Genomic DNA, 25554 nt, shown 5'->3' on the forward strand with positions numbered 1-25554 from the left:
ACGCCTACAAACACAATCACTTTTAGGACATATTGTGCTCACGAATTTTAACGATGAGAGAAAAGTTCCATCAGACTTTCTTGAAAGTAACTCAGCAAAGGGCAAAGGGAGTAGGAGTGTATGCAGATTGGGTATTGTGTTCTCAACACACAAGCATTTCCTGGAATCAAACCTATGGTAATTTTGCGAATTATATGCTTTAAATATCCCAAAAAACAATATCGGAAAATAGAATAATGACGTAACGAACAGTAGCATTGTGTTTAATTCTAGTTGACCTCTTCTAGAACAGCTTTTAGAGTTTATAATGAACGGTTTCTCATTGAACAAAATCGGTGTAGTTGAATGGTGGGTTGCAATTTCATGCCAGGTCTAGGAAGACTTAGGACAGTTGATCTTAATTCTAGGTTAGTGAAAAGGCGTTGCATTATGGGATGTCTATGCATATGTAATACTGTATCTGCAATATATATAACTTCTTTTCTCAAAGACAACAGTCTTGAAAAGATAACATGAAAAGATAACAAGAAAAGATAACAAGAAAAGATAACTACAACATACCTTGGCAATATCTTCCTTGATGAGCTTAAACGAAGATAACAACGCGCCTCCGAGGAAAATTGCAGAGCCAAGAAGAATACAAGCACACATGTTGATCATGATGATCCGTCTATCTGATCTCACATGACTGTAAAAACATACAAAAATGAAAAGCATAGTTGGTTTTCGGAAGCAAACAAAATTTACTGAAAATGTGAATTGCAATGGCTGTTTCCGCGGTTCTGGGTCAGCATCGTTGCCCAGTTTTACAAACAGGCAAAATACTCAATAGATAACTTTAATTTAAGCGACTTTTTACAACGATCCTGTTTAACCCAAAATTATCCCGTAAAAATGCGTATTTAAAGAAGCAAGGGAAACGTTCTTATCAGCTGATACCGTCCAAGTTCATCTACAAATACATTACTTTTATTGTCAATTGTAATGAATGCGACATGAACGTATAAGAACTTATCGGTCTCCTACCAGGGAATACTTCGAAGAAAATAAAATTATCATTAGGGAGCATGCTTTTTATGAACAGAAATGGCCTCTCCCAATGGCGATCTAAGCATAGCGGCTGTCTTACACATGCAAATATAAATTCGATTATAACTTTCTTTTCACTGAAACATGAAATATTTCGCTTTAAGCAAGGCGCGGTCCAGTTAAACTGGGAATTAAATCAAAGCCTCAGTTTTGCTATAAGAATATTCATTATACTTGTAAGGCTTTGGAGAAAGAAAGTGACTTGAAAATTGGATGGAAGCTGTCGTTCGGGATATCTTGCAACCAGTAACGTGCGATTTCAAGCTTTGTTGACGTCATCATATCTCAAGAACTGCAGTTCCTTCTTAACTAAGAAAATCACAATAATCTTGTTAACTGAAAAGGCAATTTAACAGAAGAAAATTATTCTTAAAATCACTTACTTTGAAAAGCACAAATGCGATATGCAGGTGAGAAAGGCGAAGAAAATTGAAAATCCACAGCCAATAATGACACTAAGACTTAGCGACAAGACGAAGTACTCTGGGCCTTTTTGCTGTGTAAAAAATTGATATGTAGATCAAAAAAGAAAAATAAGACGTAAGTTGAAACAATGATTAACAACTGGGTTTGTTACAAAAATGGTTGCATTTTCAGGAAAAAACAAAGTTAGTTTTGCTTAGTAACGTTAAAGTTCTCTACGTGTCCGAATATATCCCAAATTTTCCCAAAATAAGCCTAATCACACGCTTGTAAAATAGCGCGAAGTTTCAAATATAAAATGCAATAACACTTACTAAGTACATTAGAAATTTGATCTTGTTTTAGCAGACCTAACATTTCAAGAACTTAGCATTTTTTATTCAAAATCCCAAATCTGACTTTTTTTCACCACATTAAAACACCACAACGTTACGTCTGAATAGGCAAAATCGTGGGGTTACCCAAAAAATGCGATGGTTAGATGCCACTTAAAAAGGAGTCCTTGTTAACGATTTCCCATTACAGAAAATCTAGGTATGCAGAAAAGGAAAGTCATTTTAAAAGAATACAGTAAATTAAAACATATTATATATTTTGAGGTTCACAAAATGTTCATGTTTTTCAAATTATCATTCAACTGGTAAGATCCCGTTTCTCAATGTTTTAGGAAGTCTATTATACTCAATCAATCAACTGGTCAAATTTCTCTGAAAACTTTGACAGAAAACAATTGACAGACAACTTACTGCTCCATTGATAGGTCTTCTCTCGATCACTGCGAAATTTGTCAAATGATCGCATTCACAAACGATTGTTGATTTCGATTGCTGAGCAGTTTGATTCGTATGCAAACGGCAGCCTTCATTTGACCAGTCACCACCTTTTAGCCTAAAGTAAACAATTAAGGCAATATATGCCATGGTACTGAGGGTTATCATAGGTTAAATAGCCCCAAATTAAAAGTTTATATGGCTTGAAACGATATTTATCATTTAATATGTATGCACGTGAAAACATATATGTCGATAGTAAGAAAGGGATTGACCGTTGCAAAATCAATGTCACAGCGAACTAAGCTGCAATGGTGATGATGATGATTATGATTTATGATGATTTATGATGAATTATGATGATTTATGATGATTTATGATAATTCATAAAAATTTAAGATGATTTATGTCGCTAATAACGACTAAATAATGAAGCTGATTATGCTGTATAGAAAAATATTGACTGGTGCGTAAATGAAAGCTACCATCCAGAAAACACAGAATAGAACAGATTGTCAATTTGAGAAATTTCTCATCTGCTAAGACTGTAACCCGAAATTAGATTAAGGTAATATGCATATCAAGGATATGATTTTGAAAGAAGAACTGTCAGGGCTATCGAATTAGGAAACAGACTGATGTCATACAAAATTAAACATAATGCGTCTCTTACGAAATCATTTTACTCACTTATTAAACTTCCAAAAGACGCACTCTGGTCTCTTTGAGTCAGCCTTGGAAAAATAAAGAGTAAATTAAGTCGAAAAATAATAATGGATTTAACACTTTGAGGGTTGGGTACCAAATACATGTATTGCTTCTAATGTTAAAGTGTGAAATCTCAACATGCTGGGGTTTTTTCTGGCTTCAAAACGTATTTTGAAATTAGGGCATGCGCTGGTACTGCAAATAGATTGGTGGGTTGGATTGTAAGTGAATGCTTAGTATTAGAGCTTTAGTATTAGATAGCTTAGTATCGAGACATTGGCGCCTGTTTCGCGATGCCAAGCTACGTAAATGCTCGTTTAATCCTTTCTTTTAGATTACATTCTTTTATATTATTATATTATTACAGCAAAATACCAAACTTTACTGCTGTAATCTGCTTGCGAGTAAGAGATTAAGTCAGCTTTTAAGTCTAAACGTAGAATAATACATAATCCAGTCGAAATTTTTATTAACAAAAAATCAAACATAATGTTTAAAGCTCTTTAAACAAAGATTTCACCCTTTACTTGAATAACTACCAAACACTCTGCAAATTCTCAACAGATTGGACTCTTGAGTAAATAATACCATAAATTCGGATCAACTTTGACTGATAATTTTTTCGGCTTTTTATGATACATCATATCGCATCTTGTTTTCAAGTGGGTTAAAACATGAAATTAGGGTGATGAAGGCTTGAAAAAGGAACTCAAAACCCTGCAATCGAAAGTCATCAGGAATTCTCACTAGATAGTGAGATTGTGGTGAGATAACAAGAAAACAGAGTTCGCCGATAATGATGAAATGATGTCATGATGTGGTAGCGTAGAGATTGCAGATGCTATCTGATGAATTCTATTATCTTTTCTAGTTGCATTCGTGTTATTAATAAAGTGCAAATCAAGGGAACTAATTAACGAACAGGGCCTTAAGTTCGTGAAAAATAGCTTGATGACGTCAACAAAGCGGGAAATCGTCATCAACAGTGTGCGAAATATTCTAGGCTACAGCTGTCAAGCCACAATCTTGGGCATTTCACTTATCGGCATTGCGCTTTTCATAAGAATATGTTCTTTAAAACTGAGAATCCTGAAGGAGTATAGGTGGAGGGAATATTCATGGGTAAATCCTATTTCTGGCCTAATATTTACCAATGTTTTATTAGATCCTCGCTAAATAGATATTCTCACAAAACCGAACTTGCTCGCCTTTATACTCCTACATGTAATGAAAAACACAAGCCAATTTTGTTGTTGCTACAAATCTATCAACTTTTATGAATCTTACCATACTCTTCTTAAACTCTAAAATCACAGGTTTTTCCAACGGTTTTCCATCTTTCATACCAGCTACAGTTAGTGATATAACTTTTCCAACGAAGTGTGCACTGGGAGAAAATTCAAAACATTAAGAAAAGGTTAAGAAAACATCAAAAGTGTACATTTAATTCACGTATTCACGGCAAAGGAGTTGGAGCAAAAAATATCAATTCACTAATTGGTCCTGAGAAAATATATAAAATGCCTGGGCTTGAAATGTATGAGTGACAACAAAGAATGTAAATCAAGGAAAATGATTCAGATAATTGAGATTAAGATGTTAAAAATTGCATAAATATTTTTTCTATTTCACTAAGATACCGCAAGTATCGCAATACATTCCTTCTAGGTTATTAAAACCTGCATGAAAGCAAAAAATTCAACCAGGAATTAGGAAACGGAAATTGGGGTCCAAAGGTGAAAAATTCAGGCAAAGACAATGGTTTAAAATATGCATACATGGCATAAAATGTACAATGTTCGGTTGTTCAAAAAACAATAGGAAATAGAAATCGTGTTTGACTCTTGATCAAAATGTATTAAATATCTAGGCCAATGAAAATGTCTAGGTCTAAAACAAAGCCCACACGTCTAGGCCCACACGTAAGTGACATCGAAGATTTCCTTTATCATGAATTCCACTGATTTTCGGAAATTCCTAATCTGTCCCAAGACTTACCGAGTGACGTCATTGCTAGTGCGGTCTCCAAGTAGATCATCCAGGTTCTCGTATTGAATGAGTATGGCCAACGAATTTTTCACTGCAATCAGAAAATTTTCAGTGAAAACAGCCACTCAATTAGAGTGAGATACTTGGTGGACATGAAGAATCTGGAGAGGTATCATATTTTGCTAGATGTCATATTTTTAGAAAAGCATTCCCTGACCCTAGGCGACCTGTGATTCGTTGATGCAGTTAAAAAACTCCTCGACGTGTATGACACGAGGTTAATCGGATTATTCGAATCGATTCTTCACTTTCACCATATCCTTTCTATCCACACTGAGCGGATAAAAAGTGATGCAAATTGTTGTTGAGAGAAACATCTCCAATGTATACCTATTATTACCTATAAAATGCAATCGCAAAGGCTGGTATGAGCATTGGTACAGTAGAATGGGTTATTTAATAGGCATATCTAGAAAGAGCACAGATCAATTTGGGCGTGTCACTAATTTAGCATGCCTCTGTAGTAAACAAGTTCCAAGTGAATTTGGACCACTAGATGTCAAACACCTAGATCTGATTCATTTCCACAATTCCTGAAGACTGAAGAACAAACAAGCCTAGAGCGAATGGCTGAGCGCTAATCAGACATTCTGATACAAACACGTAATGTGGATACAAACATGTGAAACTTGACTTAAAATAAACACAAAATCAAGTTCCAAGGAATCAGTTAACGTTTCAACGTTTAAATAAGACATTTTCAATAAATTCAACTTGGATTCAATGCCTTACGTTTTCTCAATGTGGCTTTTTGGAATGCCGCGCTGGACCCGAGTGAGCTCCCAGATTTTATTGAAATGATCGCTCGATTGGGGTCTGTCGAATCGGCCAAGTTCTTCAAACGTACAACTGTGAACAAAAGAGGGAATCTTTACAGAGAAAACAGAAAAACATAAAATGTTTTTGTTAAGCAAACCTTGCAATCATTTTTAAGTGCACAGTATACATGACTTTCAAACGTGTGAAAGTACTTCATGTATAAGACTCGTCAAATGAAAGATTTCCTTAAAAATCGAGTCAGAGGAGACTACGAACACAAACAGGTAGAACGATTAAATGGACATCATATTTGCAACAGACATAAACCTAGCAGTATACAAAAGGTGACTGGCTAATTCCAGTCAACTAGCTTGTAAGTATGACAGCTAATTAATCAAGCCAAAATTATGTCTATCAGTATTTGCGATGAATTAAGTGGCATACCTATGTTTCTATTGACGATTTCTATATCTCCAGTAGTGCCAGATGAGGTCCAGTCCTTCAGCAATTTTCTACAATAACTGTCCACTATCGACAATAGTTCTGATGCATCAGTTGTCTCCTGTAACGAAAATTGTCGGTCCTCGTGAAATCCAATGAATTCTCAGCATTGATTCTCAGCAGGCTCAAGGCCAATTAATTCGACAATTGCTGCATTGCATTGAAATAAAATTGATACTCAAAAGCTGTGACAAAATTAAAGTCAGAATAAGACGAAATAATTACAAAACACAAAACTTCTAGAACAAACCATTGGGAAGGTCAAACTCTACCAGGCCCAGCCTTACTGAGAAAAATGCTTTTGAGATATTTTCTTGTCAAATACGATTACTGGAAAAACCATACCTCTTGTCTTTTTTTCCAAACTTTCTTGCTGGCCTTGTCAAGCAATGAACTTACAACTGTTGTAAATATCTAAAAGTCAAAGTATAAAAAATATGTGAAAATATGGAAGATTCCATTCACGCGATCATTTTTTGCACACTCTAGACTGGTAGTTAAGGGGGGGATAGGTCAGGTATTTCACCAGAAGTGTTTATAAGGAGAGTTATTTTTGCAGTTTTTACTGTTCACAATACATACAAAAGTTTAGAGAAGTCGTTTTAGAACTCAGCTTCTTGAACATTGCCACACAAGCTACTTTTTTTACGAACTCTTCACAAGAGCTTCACAAGGTGCTATGTCGATTTTTTCTGATCGAAAACTATTAGTAAGAAATTAAATTTTCTTCATAGTTTATTATCGGCCTCTCTAATACCCTGTTTACTGTTGCTTTCAAATTGAACGTACGAGCAAAGCTTTTATACAACATCTTTAAGTAATATGATGTACAACTTCTAAACTATGGGCTATTTCAAAACCTAGACTATTGGCTATGTATGCATTTGAGCCCCTTTTATCTTCAAAGTTTTTTTTGAAACTAACTTCTGAGTAGTCCTTTTCCCGATACAAGCTTATAAACCAGTGGCAATTTACACAGGCCATTACCTTTGTAGGCAATTAATATAGCTGAAATGAACTAACCTCTAGATTTTTAAGCGCATCACTGCTGCTGACCAGCGGCTGGGGTTTGGCAGCTAAGACTGTTCTGAGAGCAGAAAGCGAGGCATTCAGATTAATGAGTTTCTTCTTCATGTTCGACAGTTTGCCAATGGAGCGAGAATGATCCAGCACGCTAGATAACAGGCTGGCTTCACTGACAAGGCCTTGGGTAAAATTTGACATCTGAAGAATAAGAGCGCAAAATAATAAGAATTCGTAACATCACTTTCATAAAGCCATAGCAAGATGATGGAGGCATATGGAGGGAAGGCCCCAAACCTTAGGCCCGGGCTCTGAGTGATTTTTATAGCAATTAAGTAGCACCTGTCAAGAAGTTCTATGTGGGCTGCTGAGACATTCCCTTAAGTAGATTCTTTTATAGTACTGAGACTAAAATCCTGTTACGGTACTCTAAAATCGAATTGTTTTGATTGACCAAAGTCTTAAAGGCATCTCAAATGTTCACGACCATGTGATTTGTCGCTGGAAAACACGTTAGTCTGACTCTAAAATATGTTCAAAAAGTTAGCACTGTAATACACTACTTAATATTTATAACCAGTACCACGACAAAGAAAGGCATTGTGGTTCTCTTCTAACTTGAATCCATCGACAAAATCAGTTATCAACTGACAATACTTGACAAAACCGAAAGTTAAGACAGGTTTTCCTTACTTAAAGTTTATTCGCCTTTATTACAACATACTTAAGATGACTCTAGCTAGAGTCGAAACGTTTATTTAACTGATTTGTCATTATGTAATTGGACGGTCTTAGCTTTCGTACTGGATTGTCAATTTTCGTGATGCATCGATATTGTCAAGTATTGTCAATTGATTAATTTTTGAATAAACTACAGTGACTAGAAAGACAGAAATATGTTTGGTACCATTATCATTAGATTCTGTATAAACGGAAAACAGCTTTGCGAAAAATAACTTTCGAATGACATTAAGGTGAAAATAATACAAGGTAAATTTGAGCAAGATGATAACTTTCTTATCTAACATAAAAATCTATTTCGAGTTTTATTAAATTTTTATTAAACAGAAAGCCGTTTACAGAACAAAGTGAACATTCATGGGTAGGTTTCTGACTGTAAACGTCTTTATTAAAACGATAATCATGGAGCTCAATGTATATCTTTGCGAAAAAAACTTAAATTGGGTATTCAGATAATCGCATGAAGGAAATATCGCTTGATAAAACCGTACCGCAATCCACAAGGCTGGTGCATATGGTGCTTCCGTAGTGGATGTTGTTCCCTTTGAAGGCGTTGTTGTTTTATCTGCCCATGTTGCTTTGAAAAATATCGAGTTTATAAGTAATATTTAGCATAAATGCATGTCATGAACATTTTAGCATATTTAGCATAAATGAATTCATAAAAGATAGCAAATCAAAACTGCATATCACTTTTTACTAAATCAAAATTCTATATATCAATATCTGGCATGAATTTTATTTAAAACAAAGAAGAATGGTAGCAGATATCTCCTTTTTACCATTTTCCCGCACCATTCATTTTACATCTCTAGCAAGTGTCTCACTGTATATTCAATCATAAAATTAAATTTTTCCGTTGTGAGTAGCATATGATCTAAAGAACCTCAGACTTAACTAGCCAGAACTTCTTTAAAACATAATTGTTGAAAATCTCTAACAAGCCCGATTACTTTCTACATTTTTACACAAAGTACTTGGGCAAAATTTTTTGAATGAAACTAAAACAAACCAAGCTTCAAAACAAAACATCCATTCAGGTATTGCAACTTGCAGTTACAATTGGTTTCAGAGGACTTTTATCTAAGCTCTTTTCCAGAATATTTGTCCCCGTTTCTAAACTGTTGTCGTATTGAAGCATATAAAGGACATTAGACCGAGAAATTTTTCATGGGAGCATGATTTGATAACGTTTGATTAATAACTATTATCGCTTGAGCTTAGTAAACAACTAAGTTTTATGTACACCTATGCAATCTCCCAATTAAGACCATCAAGTATCACGTATAAAACAGTAAGACTGTTTGGCTTTATTAGCCACCTATTAAAATCGAACGTGCAAGAATGAGTGGAAAGTGAAGCTATATCTCCGTAGTTAAAATGTAAACTCTTTTATTTCTATACTCGGAAACAAGAGACGTGGCTACTGCGGAGGTGCCCAGCGCTTCTTACTAAATAGCTCCCAAAAACATAGCATATATTTTGTTGCGAAATTGCGGATGTAAATCTGTGTTAGTATAAATAAAACATACTTTGAGTTGACACTTCATAATCTTCAGCAGTAGTTGCAACTGACTTTGAAGTTGTTGTTGCCTCAGTGGTCGTTAGTGTTGTTGTTGTTGGTGCTTTCGTAGTCGTCGGCCTCCAGTTGCAAGTAAACCCATTACCGTCGTAGCCTTCTTCGCATCTACAGCGATATGAACCAATCGTATTCGTGCAAATAGCATTCACGTGACACACATCAGGTTCTGTGTCTAGGTTATCGGCGTCACCACTGCCTTCCTGCATTTCACTGGCGGTTTGGTTGCATTCATTGATATCTACAGGGAAAAGAGAACAAATAGATTCATGGCTACACTAAGATCGGAAGGGTATGGATCATCATTTAATATACAAAATTTCGATCAGACTGATCCTGAAGATGTAAGTTTGGTACAAAACTGATAATTGGGCAAATGATAAGAGCATTATCAAGATCATCTTCATGCTTATCCGTCTGTTCCACAATGCTGGATCCCGTTTAGACATAGCTGATAGATTCACCATATTCTAGAACAGTCAAAATTTTGTCCAACTTGTTTCGATGTCTCAAAAATGTCTGCAAACAACGAAATACTCTGCTCTTTCGATGTTGTGTAGAAGTTGTGAGACTTAGGGCGATACTTTAGGACACTTAACTTAGAACTGTTGGAATATTGGAACTATGGTACTGTTGGAATCTAATTAAACTTAGCATCATCAGGAGCATGTACTTTTGAAACACTTCTGAAAGTTGACAAAAAGATACTGAAAGTTCTATTCAGAAAAAAATCCTTTCATCAACTACTTTGCAAAGATTCTGACATGATGTTGAAAACAACACGTTTTTCCAAATACATACCGATGCATCTTGGGAAAGGGTAGCTCCAGTTCCCAAATCTGGTACATTGGAGCTTTGGTGCACCAGCCAACTGGAAACCCCGCTGGCACTTGACTGTCACATACTGGTTCTCGATGAAAAATGCCCTTTTCGGAGTAACATGAGAATATCTTGTGTGGATGAAGTTGCATGTGGCTGAAGAAATAAAATCAAAACAAGCATTAGTCTTATTGATAAGTAGGTATAAAGCTGTCCCTTTTTAGAACATATGGAAGAGATGATACACTATGTTTTTAAGACTTTTGGGCTCTGATAATAACTAGGAAATAACCTTGGCAGAAGAGAAATGCATGTAACAAGTTAAACAAGTATATTGTTAAAAACCACAAGGATAGCATACGTAAGGATAACATATATAAAATAAATATAAACGTAAATTAACAGGGTCTAAAAAAACTCTATAATGTCATGATTATATTATCTTTTGCCTAAAAATGATTGAATTTATATAGCACAAAATTACAAAAAACAAGGGCAAAAAGGAATTCCGAAAAATGATAAAATGCCAACTTAACTTGGAAAACATGAGATATAAAATATTAGTTATCCGAATTAATGAAACTACTTGTACAATAACAGATAACATAATTCTCATTTCTTGGAATATTTGCGAAAATTATTCTTAACGTTGCATTGAAAGCACAGAAATATGGAAATTAACGACTCGATGGATGCAAAAAGTTGAGGAAAATTACTCCTTTCAGATGTTAGATTTAAAAAACGCGACATTACAAGACTCTTTGTTATGTTTCAACCAAATATTAAAATGTCAACACAAAACATGTCAACAAGTATATGGTTACCTGTTACTACGAGCTCAAAACTTCCAGTTGCCTCTCCGACAAGATTCTTCGCAGAGCAAATATACAAACCAGCATCGTCTTTGGTGACGCTGTCCAAACTTATGTTACCATCAACAAGGCCAATATTTCTTTGGCTGCCGTTGTTTACGTCAAGCACCCTGTACCAAGCAACTTGAGGGTATGGTTCCCCGGTTGCATAACACGTGACACGCGTAGAATCGCCCACGTAGAGGTTCTTTTTTGTCGATGAAAGGGTTATTCGTGGAGGCACTAGAAATTGCAAGGTAAGGTAAGGCTAAAAGATTGCAAACACAACACAGTCTTGCAAGATTAAGTTTTGCGTAGGTATATTATGAAGAAACACACTACGGGCGTGAGGGAAACTCAGAAGGCCGTTGTTGATGTAAGTAAGAATGAACTGCGGCCATTATGGCTGACTGGCCTTAGGGTAGGTAATTGCTCTAGCTTTTGGAGATCGCATTCAAGAACCAAAACATGCTCCTGTAATTTTATCGTGTAAACATGAAAAGATTAGGAAACAAACAAGAAGACACAAACAACAAAAGCAAGGAGAGAATTCACTGTGAATTAAAGTGATAAATTATCTAGCAATCAGTCGACTTTTTGAACTACGAAATTACCTTAAAAGCAGGCCTATCATCGGATTTGAAATGCAGTATTGTCACTGAATGTCAGAACAGCTTCTTTAACAAAAACAGTGAAATGGCAAAAACATTAAGAGCAGAAGACGCAAAGGATGACCCATTCAGACCGTTCGAAACAATGACTTTACAAAATTCTGGATAATGACTTCTACTCACCATACACTGTCAAATAAGCAGTGGCATTGTTATTTTTACCGGGGCTTTTGGCAATACAGATGTAATCGCCTCTGTCAGCAAAATGGACATTCACTATTATTAGTGTTCCGTTAGGCAATAGCTTGAATCTCCTCTGATCTAAGCTGTCAATGCGGACTAAGGCACGATTGTCGTGTCGGACAACTTTCCACAGAATTCTTGGAGTTGGTATGCCCTCTACAAAACAATCCAGCTTGACTGTGCGACCAACGATTGTTGCCTGACTGGTAGGTCGTTTGCGGAAAGTCTGTATGGCTGCAATTGAAGTTGTCAAAGTATCACATGGCATAGCCTTATGAAAACTTGAATTAAGTTGTCTTAAACTCCATTTTTCCTCTTCTTCTTATTTCTTGCTCTCTAACTCTTCACATTAACTAGTGCACTTGAACAAACACAAAAAAGTAGTGAATGAAAAAGAATCCTAAGCTTTTTGTGATGATCTTAAAAACTTAAAACCAAAAGTAATGGTCAGTATAGAGATGACAAGTGGCTCCGTAATTACCTTTGACTGTCAATTCAACAAGCCTTGTTTCTGATCCTTCAGAATTCATAACATTGCAAAAATAGTTGCCCCTGCGATCCCATGTTACATTTTTGATCTGCAGTGTCCCATTCTGGAAGACCTGAAAACCATCTCCATCGAGTTCCGTACCCCCGTTCATCAAAGGTTTGTCTCTGCTCCAAGCAAAAATTGACGGAGGGTCACTAACAAACGAGCAATGAAACCACTGTGTGCTCCACATATCTACAGTTCTTGCTTCGTTCTTTTCAATGAAACGTGGCTTTAAAGGAACAACTCCTGTAAAATAGAATTTTCAATACAAAACTTTAGCATATAAATAAGCACGGCAACACTATGTTAACATTCAATTATCACTGCACATTGGGCTCGAAAAACCAACGTATCAAAATTGCCTCTCACATACTTCGAAATAAAAGCATATAAAACAATCAACATAAATAAATCTTGATTTTTCGCAGCTCTAGATCGCTCAACTTCTGGAGCCTTTTCTCCCTGTCTATCTTGATGGGTACGAAATACAAAAGGTCAGCCAATCTTTTCGAGACTCAGGTTTTTCTAGCTATTTTAAGATGAAAATCTGCAGTCTATTAAAGATAAGAAAAGTCGTTATTTATTTAAAAAAAAATTTTCCTGGTACAATTTACTTACATTGATCGTTATTAAAGATAAAAACCTGTTTACAATTAAAGATAAAAACTATAAACTATAAAAACCTGTTTTCAATAAGTTAAAAAGCTACAAAATAATAAAATAGAGAAGCTACTAAATTTGATACGAAGAAAATGAATATAAAGATTCAGATCAGCTTTCCTTGAATGTTCTCAATTTGAAGCTTAAAATTTCGTTTTGAATGACTGCATCGTAGGGACTTTCATTTCCAAGTCAAGTCTATTCCGTGCGGCGGCTCCTCGAAATGCAAATGATCTTTGGTCATAGCTGTTCTCATTTTTGGATAGCAAAATTGCATTTTGAATTGAATTTGGTATAGCAAAACTTTTTTCGAAAATATTACCGATTTTTTCAGGTAAAAATCATTTAAGGATTTTTATACCATTGTACATAATTCTTGATTAATCAGTTTATCAATTGTTGGCCAACCAAATCGCTGCAATAGAGGAGCAGCTGGTGTGTCAAAAAAGTTACTGCTGGGAATTCGGGCAGCTCTGTTAAAAGAATAAGTAGAAAAATAACATCAAGAAAAAATCAAATTACGTCAACTTATTCTACGTACCTTCTTTTGTCAAAGTTAAGAGTATCTGCGAAATATCTCCGCATTTTCTGAGAACAATTTTGATATGATGCTTTGTCCTTTCTCTTTTGAATCTAATGCATTTCCCACTACTCTTGTGCTTTATAATTAGATTACTACTTTGGGATTCACCGCGAGATATTTTTTGATACTCCAGATTATTCGACTGGCAGTTTGTAGTTAATATGGCGGTTGACATCTCGTCCATATCGAGACACAGTCCGGATACGGTGTGGACCAGTGCATTTGAACCATCTAGCTTGAACATGAAGTCGCTGCCGTGACATTTCGAGTCAAAGACAAGATTGGTACCATTCGTGATATTATGCGCAGTATCCTCAGGCAAAATGCATGGTTTTCCATCACCAAGCTTCACGATATGCGACGATACGTCTGGAAACATAAAGGCAAGAGTTAACTGGTTGGGCCAAAATGTACATTGACTCATATAAAGAATTAAGTATACTAGGCCTTTGAAACTGTTTTTCTTAAAATTTTGGGTTTCTGGTAACGTTTCTAGCAGCCTTTGGATGACAATATTGCTTTTGTTAAAATTCCAACATGTTAGCAAGAGATTATATGTAAAAATAACAAATCATAGATATTTTTCACCATTTCTACAGCCATAGATCTCAAAACGCAGACATATTCTGTGTTCCAATTGATCACCGCTATACCACGTTAAGGGCCTAATCCTTAAAGCTCGTGCTCTTATTCTCGGCTCAAACCAATGTGTGACAACAGCGCTTGAATCGGTGTTCCCTTGAAAAACCTGGATAGGAAAGACGATAAAAATAGAACACAGCTATATGAGACAGAGGTACATAAAAATTCCAGCAACTGATTTGATGACAGGTTTTAAAGAATCGTCGCCGTTACATCACATCAATGTTAGGTCCTATTATGTTAACAGGGCTCACCTTCAGCAACCAAGTCTTCAAAATTCCACTACAACCGATGCAGTTAAATGTGTCAATAATGGCGAAAAATGAGGCAAGGTAATCGAGTTACCCTTTTTCTTTGTTTTGAACAAAAACTCAATAACTCTTAGGCTCATTTTTTCAGCTATAAAATATCAAACAAAAAGGGAATACAAAATACTATGGACAACGATATCATTGGCAGTTTATATACAAGACTGGCAGCCTTAATACCAAGGATTCGTAGAACTCATAAACGAACCTTTACTTTCCCAAACAACATGCATTCTTTCCAAATTCCATCTTCTGCCTTGTATTCTATCTTATATGACGTCACCCAGTCATTATACGACTCATATCCTTGAGTGGATGCACCACTAACAGTGTACATCTCCCCCAAGTCAACTTGTATGAATTGGTCCTGGTCCAAAGTAGAGGCACACCAGCCGCCACGGTCACTACTAAACAATCTACCATGGCTTGGCAAAAAGTTTCGGTCGAGAAATGAAGATGCTGTTAGATTAGCAGCAGGGATGCGGCCATCTTGAATTCCAAGTGGTCTAGAGCAAGCTACAACATGACAAAAAATCTCGTTTTAAAGCAATTACATTTGCCTCAATATCATGTTATGCTGGTAATTGTTTGAAAAATAATTGATACTAATCTTGACTTCATTTTGTCAATTCAACAATAATACACTTGCATTCAGATATATACCAGAAACGCTCATGGTAGCAAAAACGATACCAGACAAAAAGGGGTTTGGGGACAATTTTTGAAATTCTTTATCAAATATATACATGAGCATTTCATTCAACTAACTGTTATGAAAAACGTTTTTGATGACTTCTTCACTCTATGGGCATCAAAAGGTTAATATAACTTAAAATTACGAGCCTTAAAGCTTCATGGGCTCCACATATTTCCAAAAAACAACTTTCAATTTTTGGAGAGAGCTACATCTCAACAAATACCCCGCCATGCACTCAACAACTGTGAGGAAATGATTCGCAAAAGGCAATCCTTATAGGAGGCATTCTGAGTGATAGCATAATTTTCAAACCAAATTCCAAACAATCTTTGTATCACTGTCATGGCAAAAATCTGCCTTTTTGTTATGGTTCTTCACACTCTATTGTTTACTTGATCATGGTCGTTTGCTATTGTGACATTATTGACCTTAGTGCTGAGTAGAACCTTGATCATGGAAGAAGATACAATTCTTATGTTTTATCGTTGTCTAATGCTACACCAATATCACAGACGTTGCCTCTCAACTAAAATAAAAAAATCATGCATCTTGAATATCAGATTCGAACCAAACGCAATATTGTCGCTCACCTTCGTATGGCTCAAGCTGAGTGTCCATTGGTTGAAGTGAGAGAGAACTGACCAATGAGCACCCTCCACAGGCTGAGGTACCCTTGATTTCAACAACAGCACCATTGAACTTTCGCGTTACTTTGCACTGAGATTTATTGTGGGACCATTGCCACGAGACCGAATCCTGAAAAATTCAAAGCATTAAATACTTGACTGAAAAAAGAGATTTATTGACAGGTTAAAATCTACATTGATACAGAACCTCTATCACTTTAAAACAGCTGGACAGCTTTTACAGACAGTTTGAACGAGAAAAATGATTTGCAAAAAGCAAACCTAGTCTCGATTTCATTTTTTTTATTTTACTTTATTTTATTTTATTAATCTTATTCTATTTTACTGTATTTTATTCATCTTATTTCTTTACCTTCTCTTAATTATTCTTTTTTATATATTATTTTATTTATCTTATTTTACGTGCTACATTAGTTGCCTGATTCTCAAATTTGTTCGTGTCTTTTAATTTTGAGTTGTACCAAAGGCCGTTGAAGCCCTTCAAAGAAAAGTCGCCTTATTTCCAAACCTTGAAAATCACATCAAGAAAGTGCAAGCACCATGGACTATGCCTCACAAAAACAACTCAAATATGATCTCATGAAACGCCATCAGAAATTATTTGGCTGACAGTAAGCAGGTAAAGAAAACTCGAAACAAAAGGTACTTCGGGCGCGAGTATGGCAAACAAGAAATACCAATTGCTTGCTCCTGAAATTATACAATCTCCGATTAGGAAGAGACGAACAGATATGGCTTGAATCTACAGAGTTATGCTCTGTCCTGGCACGAGCATGCGCAGTAGACATTTTATGTCCCTGCGCAACCCTCTAGACAACAAGGGCGAAAGTTGGCTATGAACATCTTCACCCCATGACCTTGCGTAACATTCTTCACCAAAAGTCTGACGTCAGAACGAATTCTGTATTTGCGGACGCAGGATGCCCTTGGCAGGGTAGTTGGCCATGGGCAAATTGTTGTGGTCAGTGGGGATATGACAAAGACAATTTTTGTTTGGGTTCCTTGGCCAAGATTTCCGGGGCTTACAAGAAAGACTAAAGAGATTTGCTAAGTTATCAGTACTTATCAAAGGGTGGGTTATCATTTTCATTCACAAGAAAAAAGGATAATTGCTTGAATAAGATTATAAAAATAGACGTATTTACTAAGTAACAGTGGAAATTAATCATTCTTTACAAACCTAAAAAATTCGCACCATCAAATCGTTCTTTTATGATTACAATTTATCAAAAATCAAGCCAAAAAGCCTTAGGCATAAATTTTGTCTCAGTCTCCCGTCTCATATTTGCAAAAAATTGGCTAAGACGAGTGAAAGACTCGTATTGCCGACAGCCAACTCTCCTGTCTCGGTACAGAATGACGATAACTCAATTTCCAAGTAGAGAATCTAATTTTCCCATGCTACCACACTACAACATGATACTAAACACAGTTGTAGATACTAAAGACAGAGCAGAGATTCTGTGTACTAAAGTAGAAACCACCATCAGAATCGAGCAAAAACGAGACAACCAGGAAGGAGACCGTATAAACAACCCCAATGTGCTAAATACTTTTCCAAAATTAACAGGATTGGTGGGAGACTTAATCAAGTTACTATTGAAATCAGATTAAGTCTGGAAAGAATCACGTCAGACATTCAATTAGATATTGCACCGAGTTATGATAAACCATATGGACTAGATTTTAGGATGTTTTCAACTCAAGTCTTATCTCTGACTCCAAATGACCCGGTATATACGGAAAGATTTAACATTTAAGAGTGTTCTCAAAGACGAAAGTATAGGTTAAAGGTTATTAAAACTTTACTTCGCTTCTCGCCTTAAACAACCAAAAAAGATAGAAAATGAAAAACCAATCAACATAAACCAAAGCTCTTTTAATGATACTAATTTGGCGGCTCAAGGACTATACTCAAATCAGGATATGAACCCTTCAAGCCTCATTTAGTATGTATCAGTTAAGGTAGGTTGGAAGATAAGATATGAAGATTACTGTGACTTTACACAGACTGCAACAGATTTCCTACAAATAATAATAGCCCTTGAGGTATTGGCAGCAGGAATTGCCTTTTGGGTATGACTCTTGACGCCAATCACTAGCCAAGCCAAACATCACTAAATATGCCAATCACTAGACACTTCTATCACTAAACACAGCTATCACTAAACACAGCTATCACTAAACATGTTCATCACTAAACATGCCTATCACTACACAAACCTATCACCAAACACGTCCACATATCACTAGACACGCCCATTACTAAACACAACTATCACTAAACATGTTCATCACTAAACATGCCTATCACTACACAATCCTATCACTAATCACGTCCACATATCACTAGACACGCCCATTACTAAACACAACTATCACTAAACATGTTCATCACTAAACATGCTGGAATTTGCATTGAAACTGCAGGTATATACCATCTGAACCACTAGCAATCCTGGATTGTCAAAACATGTCTTCACATCCCAGGACAACAATCCTTTAACTAAAACAAGCATCTGACGGTTGTGAACACTAGCAACCATTTCTGCTATCAATAACTAAAAGTCTTTAGGTTTTGCTCAGAAAATAAAACCTGTTAATGATAAATCACTTGTTTAAAGACTCTTACACCGTGTTTATCTCAGAAGAAGTAAAGCAGCTCTCTCTCTCGCCAATAGACAATGCAATTAGAAAAAGTTAAAGGCACCTTTGAAAATTTTCAGTTGAGGTAAACCAGCATTCAACTCAGTTCGAGACAGAATCCAAGGATATCTTTAATTTCATTCGGATTACTATGCAAGGTCTTTCGATCGCCAGGTTTGAGCACAAGACTCAGACACAAGAGTATTAAATTAAGTGGGCAGATGAATGCTTTTTGACAGGGATGAAATATGTTTTCACAAAACCAAGACTTGTGCGATTAAACCGTAGACACAATATGCCATATTTTCATGACGAGACTTAGAAAGTGACGTTTAAGAGAGTGGACTTACTGTCAGCAGTCCGGCTGGAAATCATTTTATGAGAAAAAATTTAGAAGAAATCTAATACATAAAGAAAATGTCTAAATAATCTTTGACGAAAACTGGAAAGGTTTCGATTTACTGAAAAATCATCTTGTTTAAGAAATCGTACACAACTCTGCCTACACAGTATCGAGCACTATAGAACAGACTGATTTACAGAAAACTTCATTACTGGACTAAATAGATTTTCCATAAAAAATTAACTGATACCAAGAAAACACACTTTTCAGCAATAAAAGAGAGCTGGGGTTAAACTGCAAAACCACAGAAGCACAGCAAAACTATAAAAGAGTGTCGGGGGATATAAGACTTTAGACGCTAACCCTGTGACATAAACCCCCTTTCCCAAGGACATAGTTTTAAACATTTTCGTCCTTGAAATTAAAGCTTACGCCAATCTTTTGTTGATAACTGAGAACAACGCTATCCTATTAAGTAGATCAGCTTGTAAAAGATAAAGCTAAACAACAGAACGCAAGCTGTAAAAGGCACGAGAAGGAATTAGTGTTAATAGAACGCGTTGCTGTATTCAATTTGCGATTAGAAACAACGCTGGAGTTGGAATGATAAGGTGGACAAAACCTGACCTTGTGGGATGCAAGATGAGTTGCTGCGCTTGATCGATCAGAAGATAAAGGGTAAAAAGAAATTATATGAGGAGAGAAATGAAAAAGTAGTGGAAGATATGCATAATTCATGTGCAGGGAAATTGTTTAAGCCGACTTAATGGTGCAGTTGTTGTGACCAAACTTCGCCGACGGCAAGAAAAAACAGACGAGAATCTCATAAGAGATTTTGATCGACCAAAGACGTCATTGGAGTGGATGAAAGGACGTTTCGAAGAAATCTGGGAAGATATTGCCTCAAAGCAGGCTCTCTCCTCGAAACTGAACCTTATTTGCAGCAAGCCTTCTCTTCTTTTAAAACGAAGAAATATTAATTCATATCAAAAATAAAGCATACACATGTTCCAATAAACCCATGCACCGAGCCTCAGGAGAATTGATTGATAAAAAGAAAGCATAATGTTCTCTAAAGATCACTTTATGAGAGTTTGGAGAAGTGCCCTTTCAAGTCAAGTCACATATGTTATACTTTGAAAGTAGAGGGTTGCACAGCATTAGAACAGAACATACAATTGAAAAACTTACTAGAGCACAAAAGAGTCAAAATTTACAACACTTAAGATCGCTTCAACACAACTAAATACTCGATCGTCGTATATAATCATTTCCTTTATGGAAATCAATAGCTGTTTAATTTAAAAGAAAGAGGATCCGACACGGCTGGTGCAGTAAAAAGAGGATTACACTGGCCGAATGGACCTAATCATTGGAGATTAGGTAATCATGGGTCTCAACAATAGGATCAAAGAGGTATAAGTTGCCCTAAAAATTTGCCGAAAAGGCGAAGGCTTGGGAATAAAATATCAGCTGAACAGCAGGCTATCTAGAAGTTTCTTATCTCGGCACTTTCATTTGATAAATATGAATGCTGATCAGTTTAAAGATGCAGAGAATAAGGCTTTTCAAGCCATTTTTTCATTGCACTCTTTCTTCAAAGATTCCGGCAGGAAACAGGCCTGTTTATTCTAGCAAGGCACAAAATCAGCAATATGATAGAAAGGTAACTTTCAGGTAAAATCAAGAGGTTTAGGCGACTGAAACTTTTGATTGATTCGAATATTTCAAAGCAATGCTTAGCCTAAAGATTGTTCACAGATTTCTTTAAAAAAACATCAAACTAGCAAAATTCTACCATATTGTCGTCAGCAAAAGTTGCAGTTTACTGAAAAGACAGACCGAAGCAACAGACATTCAAGAAACGAGGCCTTTTAGGCCAGTTTAAAAATGTGTCTATTTAAACAAATTTTAAACAAGTGGAGAGGTGTCAAAGTTCCGCTGAAGTTAACCAAACCCATGAACGTCACAAGACCAAAAGTAATACGATTAACACGAAAATAGATTTGGTTAAAGTTAAAATATCAGAATTTTCTGAATTCAGTAACTGATGAAACCTTTGAAACATGGCGATATAGAAAATATCGACCTTACTAGATCATCGTTGGGAAACAGAGCTGAAAAGAGACAAGAACAGTGAAAATTACCTTGAGCTTGAATGGAGTGCCTCTAAGATCAATACTTGCATCTGCACCAATGCATTTACTACTGTTTGCCACGCCACAGATTTTCCCACTGCCAAACTGAGTATGCTGTATACCAGAGGAAAATGTCAGATCGTTTGGGATGATGGTGAGAGTTTGTAAAGCCAGTCTCACTTTACTGAACGCAATGAGCCTTGGTATAGCTTGAGCAGAAACTAGAAACAATAAAACATACGCGTGAAAATATTTCTGCAGTGAAAAAAATGATCATCAGTGAGGAAAGGATAGAGCAATTAAATCACCAATGCACGATGGAAAACACCAGCACATATTTAAAGGGAAATGGCTTCCAATATACAAAAGCGTGTGCCATTCATCGATATGCATATGCAGAAAAAACTCCAGGTGTCCTTTTTGAAGAGGTAACATTTTCTGTGACTTGAGAAATCGAAGGCTCAAGGCTGCATCATGGATACAACTCTATTAGTCAGTAAGGCGTAAGGTGATTTCAAACAACCTTACAACACTGACTGACATCCATCTTAATAGGTAAATATTAGCACAACAAAGAACTCTCTACATCTAGCGGCTCTGAAGGCCTCTTTTTGAAAAAATGGGTTCCATTTTTTCTAGCAGGGAAAATACTTCAATTTGCCAACAGAAAGGATATAATCTTTGAAACGAAAATGTACCAGTGAAATTAAATTAACGGACGTTTTACCCTGGGGATAGTATTATTGAATCTCGTTTCCTTCAAATATATAACTAAAAAACAAAAAACATTTCAAGATTTTTGTGAATGTTTAATGTTGTGGCAACACTTGTTATGGTGAATGGGTTTGTAAGAATGTAGGGTGGAGTTGAGAATTAGCGAAAAAAGTGAGGACGTCCTTTGCGGAACACACATTTTCAAGCAAATCAAGACAAATCAAGGGATTAAGCTTGATCGCGTTAAACGAAAATTGTGCTGCAACGTTTTAATATTGGAGTACTATAAGTCACAATAGTCAACCAGTTAGACATAAAATAGTAAACAAAGCATAGGAATCCAAATCTGTTTTTTATTATAAATACGCCTTGTTTTCGATTAAAAAAAGTAATTATATTGTTACTATAGAAAGCATTTAGCTAAAAGGCAATTATCATTATTGAAAATAGTAACTTTTAAGTACGAAAACGAGAAATTTTTGCGATCAAATATCTGATCAGCTGCCGACCTTACTGCCAGACTCCGTAATTTTTTTGCCGAATAGGTGTTTGTCAACGAGAGGAAGCATCAATATGGAATATCTTCTAACTACTCCGTTCTTCTAAGAAAATTGTTGACTAATCGGTCGTCTGTGCTTCTAGTACAACTGTAATTCTGGCCAAGCGCGAGTTAGCATTTACTTGGGAGCCATCTTAAAAGAAATCATTGCATCACAGCCAGGGGTGGCGGGCCAATCGCAAGACGTGCTAAAATTGTTCTCCGAAAAATTGCCGAGAGGTTGCCGACCTACGTTGCATTTGGTACAACGTAGTTTCGAGCTTGTTCTAGGGCTCCTGCTTTGAGCAAAATTAATTAAAAATATGCAAAACCGACCTCTAACTAATAATATTGCGTATTATGGTGTGTACGACTTAGTTCAAAAGTCCTTTTTTACTCTATATGAAATTGTATACAGATATTTCTCAATCTGAAATGACGTGACATTTCTACCTTTTCTACCTGCTCGATAAAAAATCATTCATATATCAATTTACAGACCTCATGCAACAAAATAGCTTTTGAAATTCGTCTCTCTCCATAATAACATTCAAACAGTGGGTGCTTGCAATTATAAAATTAACGATTCTAGTAAGAGCAACCAGCTATATAAAAAAGTAACTTCAGAAAAGTCCAGAAAAATATCCACCTTTCCTTCAAACAATAAACTTTAGCCCTGAAAACCTTCCTCGGGAAAACAATGACAAAAAAGCGGCGTTTAGGTGCGGCTCTTTCTTTTGTTTTCAATATCTTTCCTAAGGCCACTGGCCGTATGACCGCCATGTTTTGTTAGGCCTTGGTTCAACGCCAAGTTATTCATTACCGGAATCTCCAAAATAATTGATGCACGAAAACAGCCTTGACAGTAAGCCAATCATTGTAATTCGATTTATTCCCACATAATATAGAACTTTCATGCTTTAAGAAAGAAAAACGAGGTTCTGCAAAAAGGATTAAACTGAGAATCATCAAAGACCAGGATAAAGAGCGATTTGCAGGAAAACACGGGATAAGAAGAAAAGTAATTGGAAATTGTAATTGATTGAGGACCGAAGCCTGAGGCTACAAGAAAGATACTGTTTACAAAAAAGACATTTACCATGTGGAAAGGCCATATAGGAAGCGCAATAAGGCAATTTGATCGCACGGTGTTGAGAAAAGCAAAAGGGCGATGTCTGGGTGTGGCTTAATTCTCTTCAATTTTGAAATACAGCTTTCGTTAATAAAGAGCTATTAATAACTCGATATGAAAAAAACTTATTACGATTGCACTCAAATCTGAGTCTGAAGCTCTAACTGTACCTGTAAAACATCAATTTATATGGTTTGTTTCTTCAACAGCACGGAAAGGGCCGCAATGGTTCTGTATGGCAGAGTAACAGCCTGTATATAAAATTGTCATTCTTATTCTCCAATTCACTTATTACTGCATCGGGTATTCAAAAAATGTTAAATGCAAGGGCTTGCTTATGGTGCCCATCCATGTTTGCTTATGGAGCGAATCAATATTTGTTTATTGAGCAAATTCACTTGCTTTTTGGCACTTGGCAGCAACAATAATTGCAAGGATTTTCTTCCCTCATTTGCCTAAAATATGTTAGAATATAATAAGTCAGCTAGCCACTCTCTCCACTTTTGGTTGACGTCATAAATACATTGTCTCATGTCACCCAATTAACGTTATTCTCATGCTACTATTCGTTGACCATCAAACAATACTGACAAATCTAAAGCACTGGCAAAACGACTCAACATTTCACTAAACATTTCACTCAACTTTTGTTTAGTCAAGAGTTTAGTGAAAAGTTTAGTCGTTTTGCCACCCTGTTTAGTGTTGTTTAGTCGTGTTGAGTGTTGTTGAGCAAAGTTTGATCCTGGTCAAAAATGTTTAGCGTTGTTTAGCATTGTTTAGCAAATGTTTAGTCGCTTTGCCACCAATTAAACATTTGTTGTGATCGCGCAGGCGCACTAGTTATGGAAATCCAAAGGTTTTCGTCTGTTTTCGTTGGTTTTCCTGTCTCTACGTGACCCAAAAAGCCTTTATGAGACATCTGCATATCTCGTTGTAGGCTACTGTGTCTTTTTCAACAGTCAACTTTTTTGTTAATGTGCTAAAAAGTCTTTTCTTTCCTCGTCGCTTCATCCAAATCTTATTTTCATCCACTGCTTGTGCATGCAACAAAATAAACCAAAAGCAAATCCTATGCAAGATCCTCTACAACCCAACAGCGTCATAGACAGCTCGAAGTTCAAAAAGTTGAGTGAAGTTTAGTGAAAAGTTTAGTCACGTTTTGCCACCCTCGCTAAACTTCGCTCAACTTCACTTAAGAAAAGTTGAGTGAAATGTTTAGTGAAATGTTTAGTCGTTTTGCCAGGGCTTAAGAACTTTTGGTCTTCCAGACTTGGTGATATGGCTATATCACAAACTCCAATTAGATCCTCATTTTTACGTTCAGTGAAAGAGTTGAATTAAGACGAGGGCTTAATATGACAAACAGGGCATGAAATTGGTTTTCTCGGGTTAAATACTTGGCTCTTGAAGATTTGTACAACAGACATGCTTACCATTCTTCGAAAGACATCCATCAGTTTTCGTTTTCACATAATTAGCTTGCTTGCCACTTGGAAGACTCAAATACTCTGTTGGTGTTTCTGAGGCCATCTTGTAACAATAAATAAGCAATTTGATGTTACGTCTGCCAGCCCCAGCAATATGGAACGTGTAGTGGCCATCCTCACTTTGATTGTTCAGCCTCCTTTTACTTGCACAGTCAACTAAATATAAAACGCAGATACGTTGCAGTTAATCAGGGCGACCAACCTTGCTTAATGCAACTCTAAATTGACTGATAATATTTGGGTGATCATGTTCATAAGAAACAGGTCATAGGAGAGAGTGAATGGGAATCATTTGAAAACTAAGAAATACTTATAGATCGA

The 25554-nt window shown here is 36.2% G+C and overlaps 1 protein-coding gene across 1 annotated transcript in view; it reads right to left on the minus strand.

The window, feature by feature from the left end:
- Positions 1 to 25554, minus strand: part of LOC135682441 (uncharacterized) — a 57717-nt gene that overhangs the window by 18042 nt on the left and 14121 nt on the right. The window contains exons 5-26 of the mRNA XM_065197330.2: positions 25180 to 25389; positions 21372 to 21583; positions 16179 to 16344; positions 15100 to 15407; positions 14530 to 14689; positions 13900 to 14310; positions 12648 to 12944; positions 12107 to 12400; positions 11286 to 11555; positions 10444 to 10617; positions 9596 to 9883; positions 8555 to 8640; positions 7323 to 7523; positions 6645 to 6713; positions 6243 to 6360; positions 5772 to 5888; positions 4989 to 5070; positions 4278 to 4377; positions 2973 to 3016; positions 2259 to 2400; positions 1473 to 1585; positions 562 to 688 (exon numbers count right to left, since the gene is read on the minus strand). Coding sequence (XP_065053402.2) covers positions 562 to 688; positions 1473 to 1585; positions 2259 to 2400; positions 2973 to 3016; positions 4278 to 4377; positions 4989 to 5070; positions 5772 to 5888; positions 6243 to 6360; positions 6645 to 6713; positions 7323 to 7523; positions 8555 to 8640; positions 9596 to 9883; positions 10444 to 10617; positions 11286 to 11555; positions 12107 to 12400; positions 12648 to 12944; positions 13900 to 14310; positions 14530 to 14689; positions 15100 to 15407; positions 16179 to 16344; positions 21372 to 21583; positions 25180 to 25389 — 3989 coding nt within the window. The remainder of the gene's footprint in view (positions 1 to 561; positions 689 to 1472; positions 1586 to 2258; positions 2401 to 2972; positions 3017 to 4277; positions 4378 to 4988; positions 5071 to 5771; positions 5889 to 6242; positions 6361 to 6644; positions 6714 to 7322; positions 7524 to 8554; positions 8641 to 9595; positions 9884 to 10443; positions 10618 to 11285; positions 11556 to 12106; positions 12401 to 12647; positions 12945 to 13899; positions 14311 to 14529; positions 14690 to 15099; positions 15408 to 16178; positions 16345 to 21371; positions 21584 to 25179; positions 25390 to 25554) is intronic.

This window comes from Rhopilema esculentum, chromosome 16 (assembly GCF_057945365.1).
Source record: "Rhopilema esculentum isolate cy_ngs chromosome 16, ASM5794536v1, whole genome shotgun sequence".
NCBI classification, from domain to species: domain Eukaryota; kingdom Metazoa; phylum Cnidaria; class Scyphozoa; order Rhizostomeae; family Rhizostomatidae; genus Rhopilema; species Rhopilema esculentum.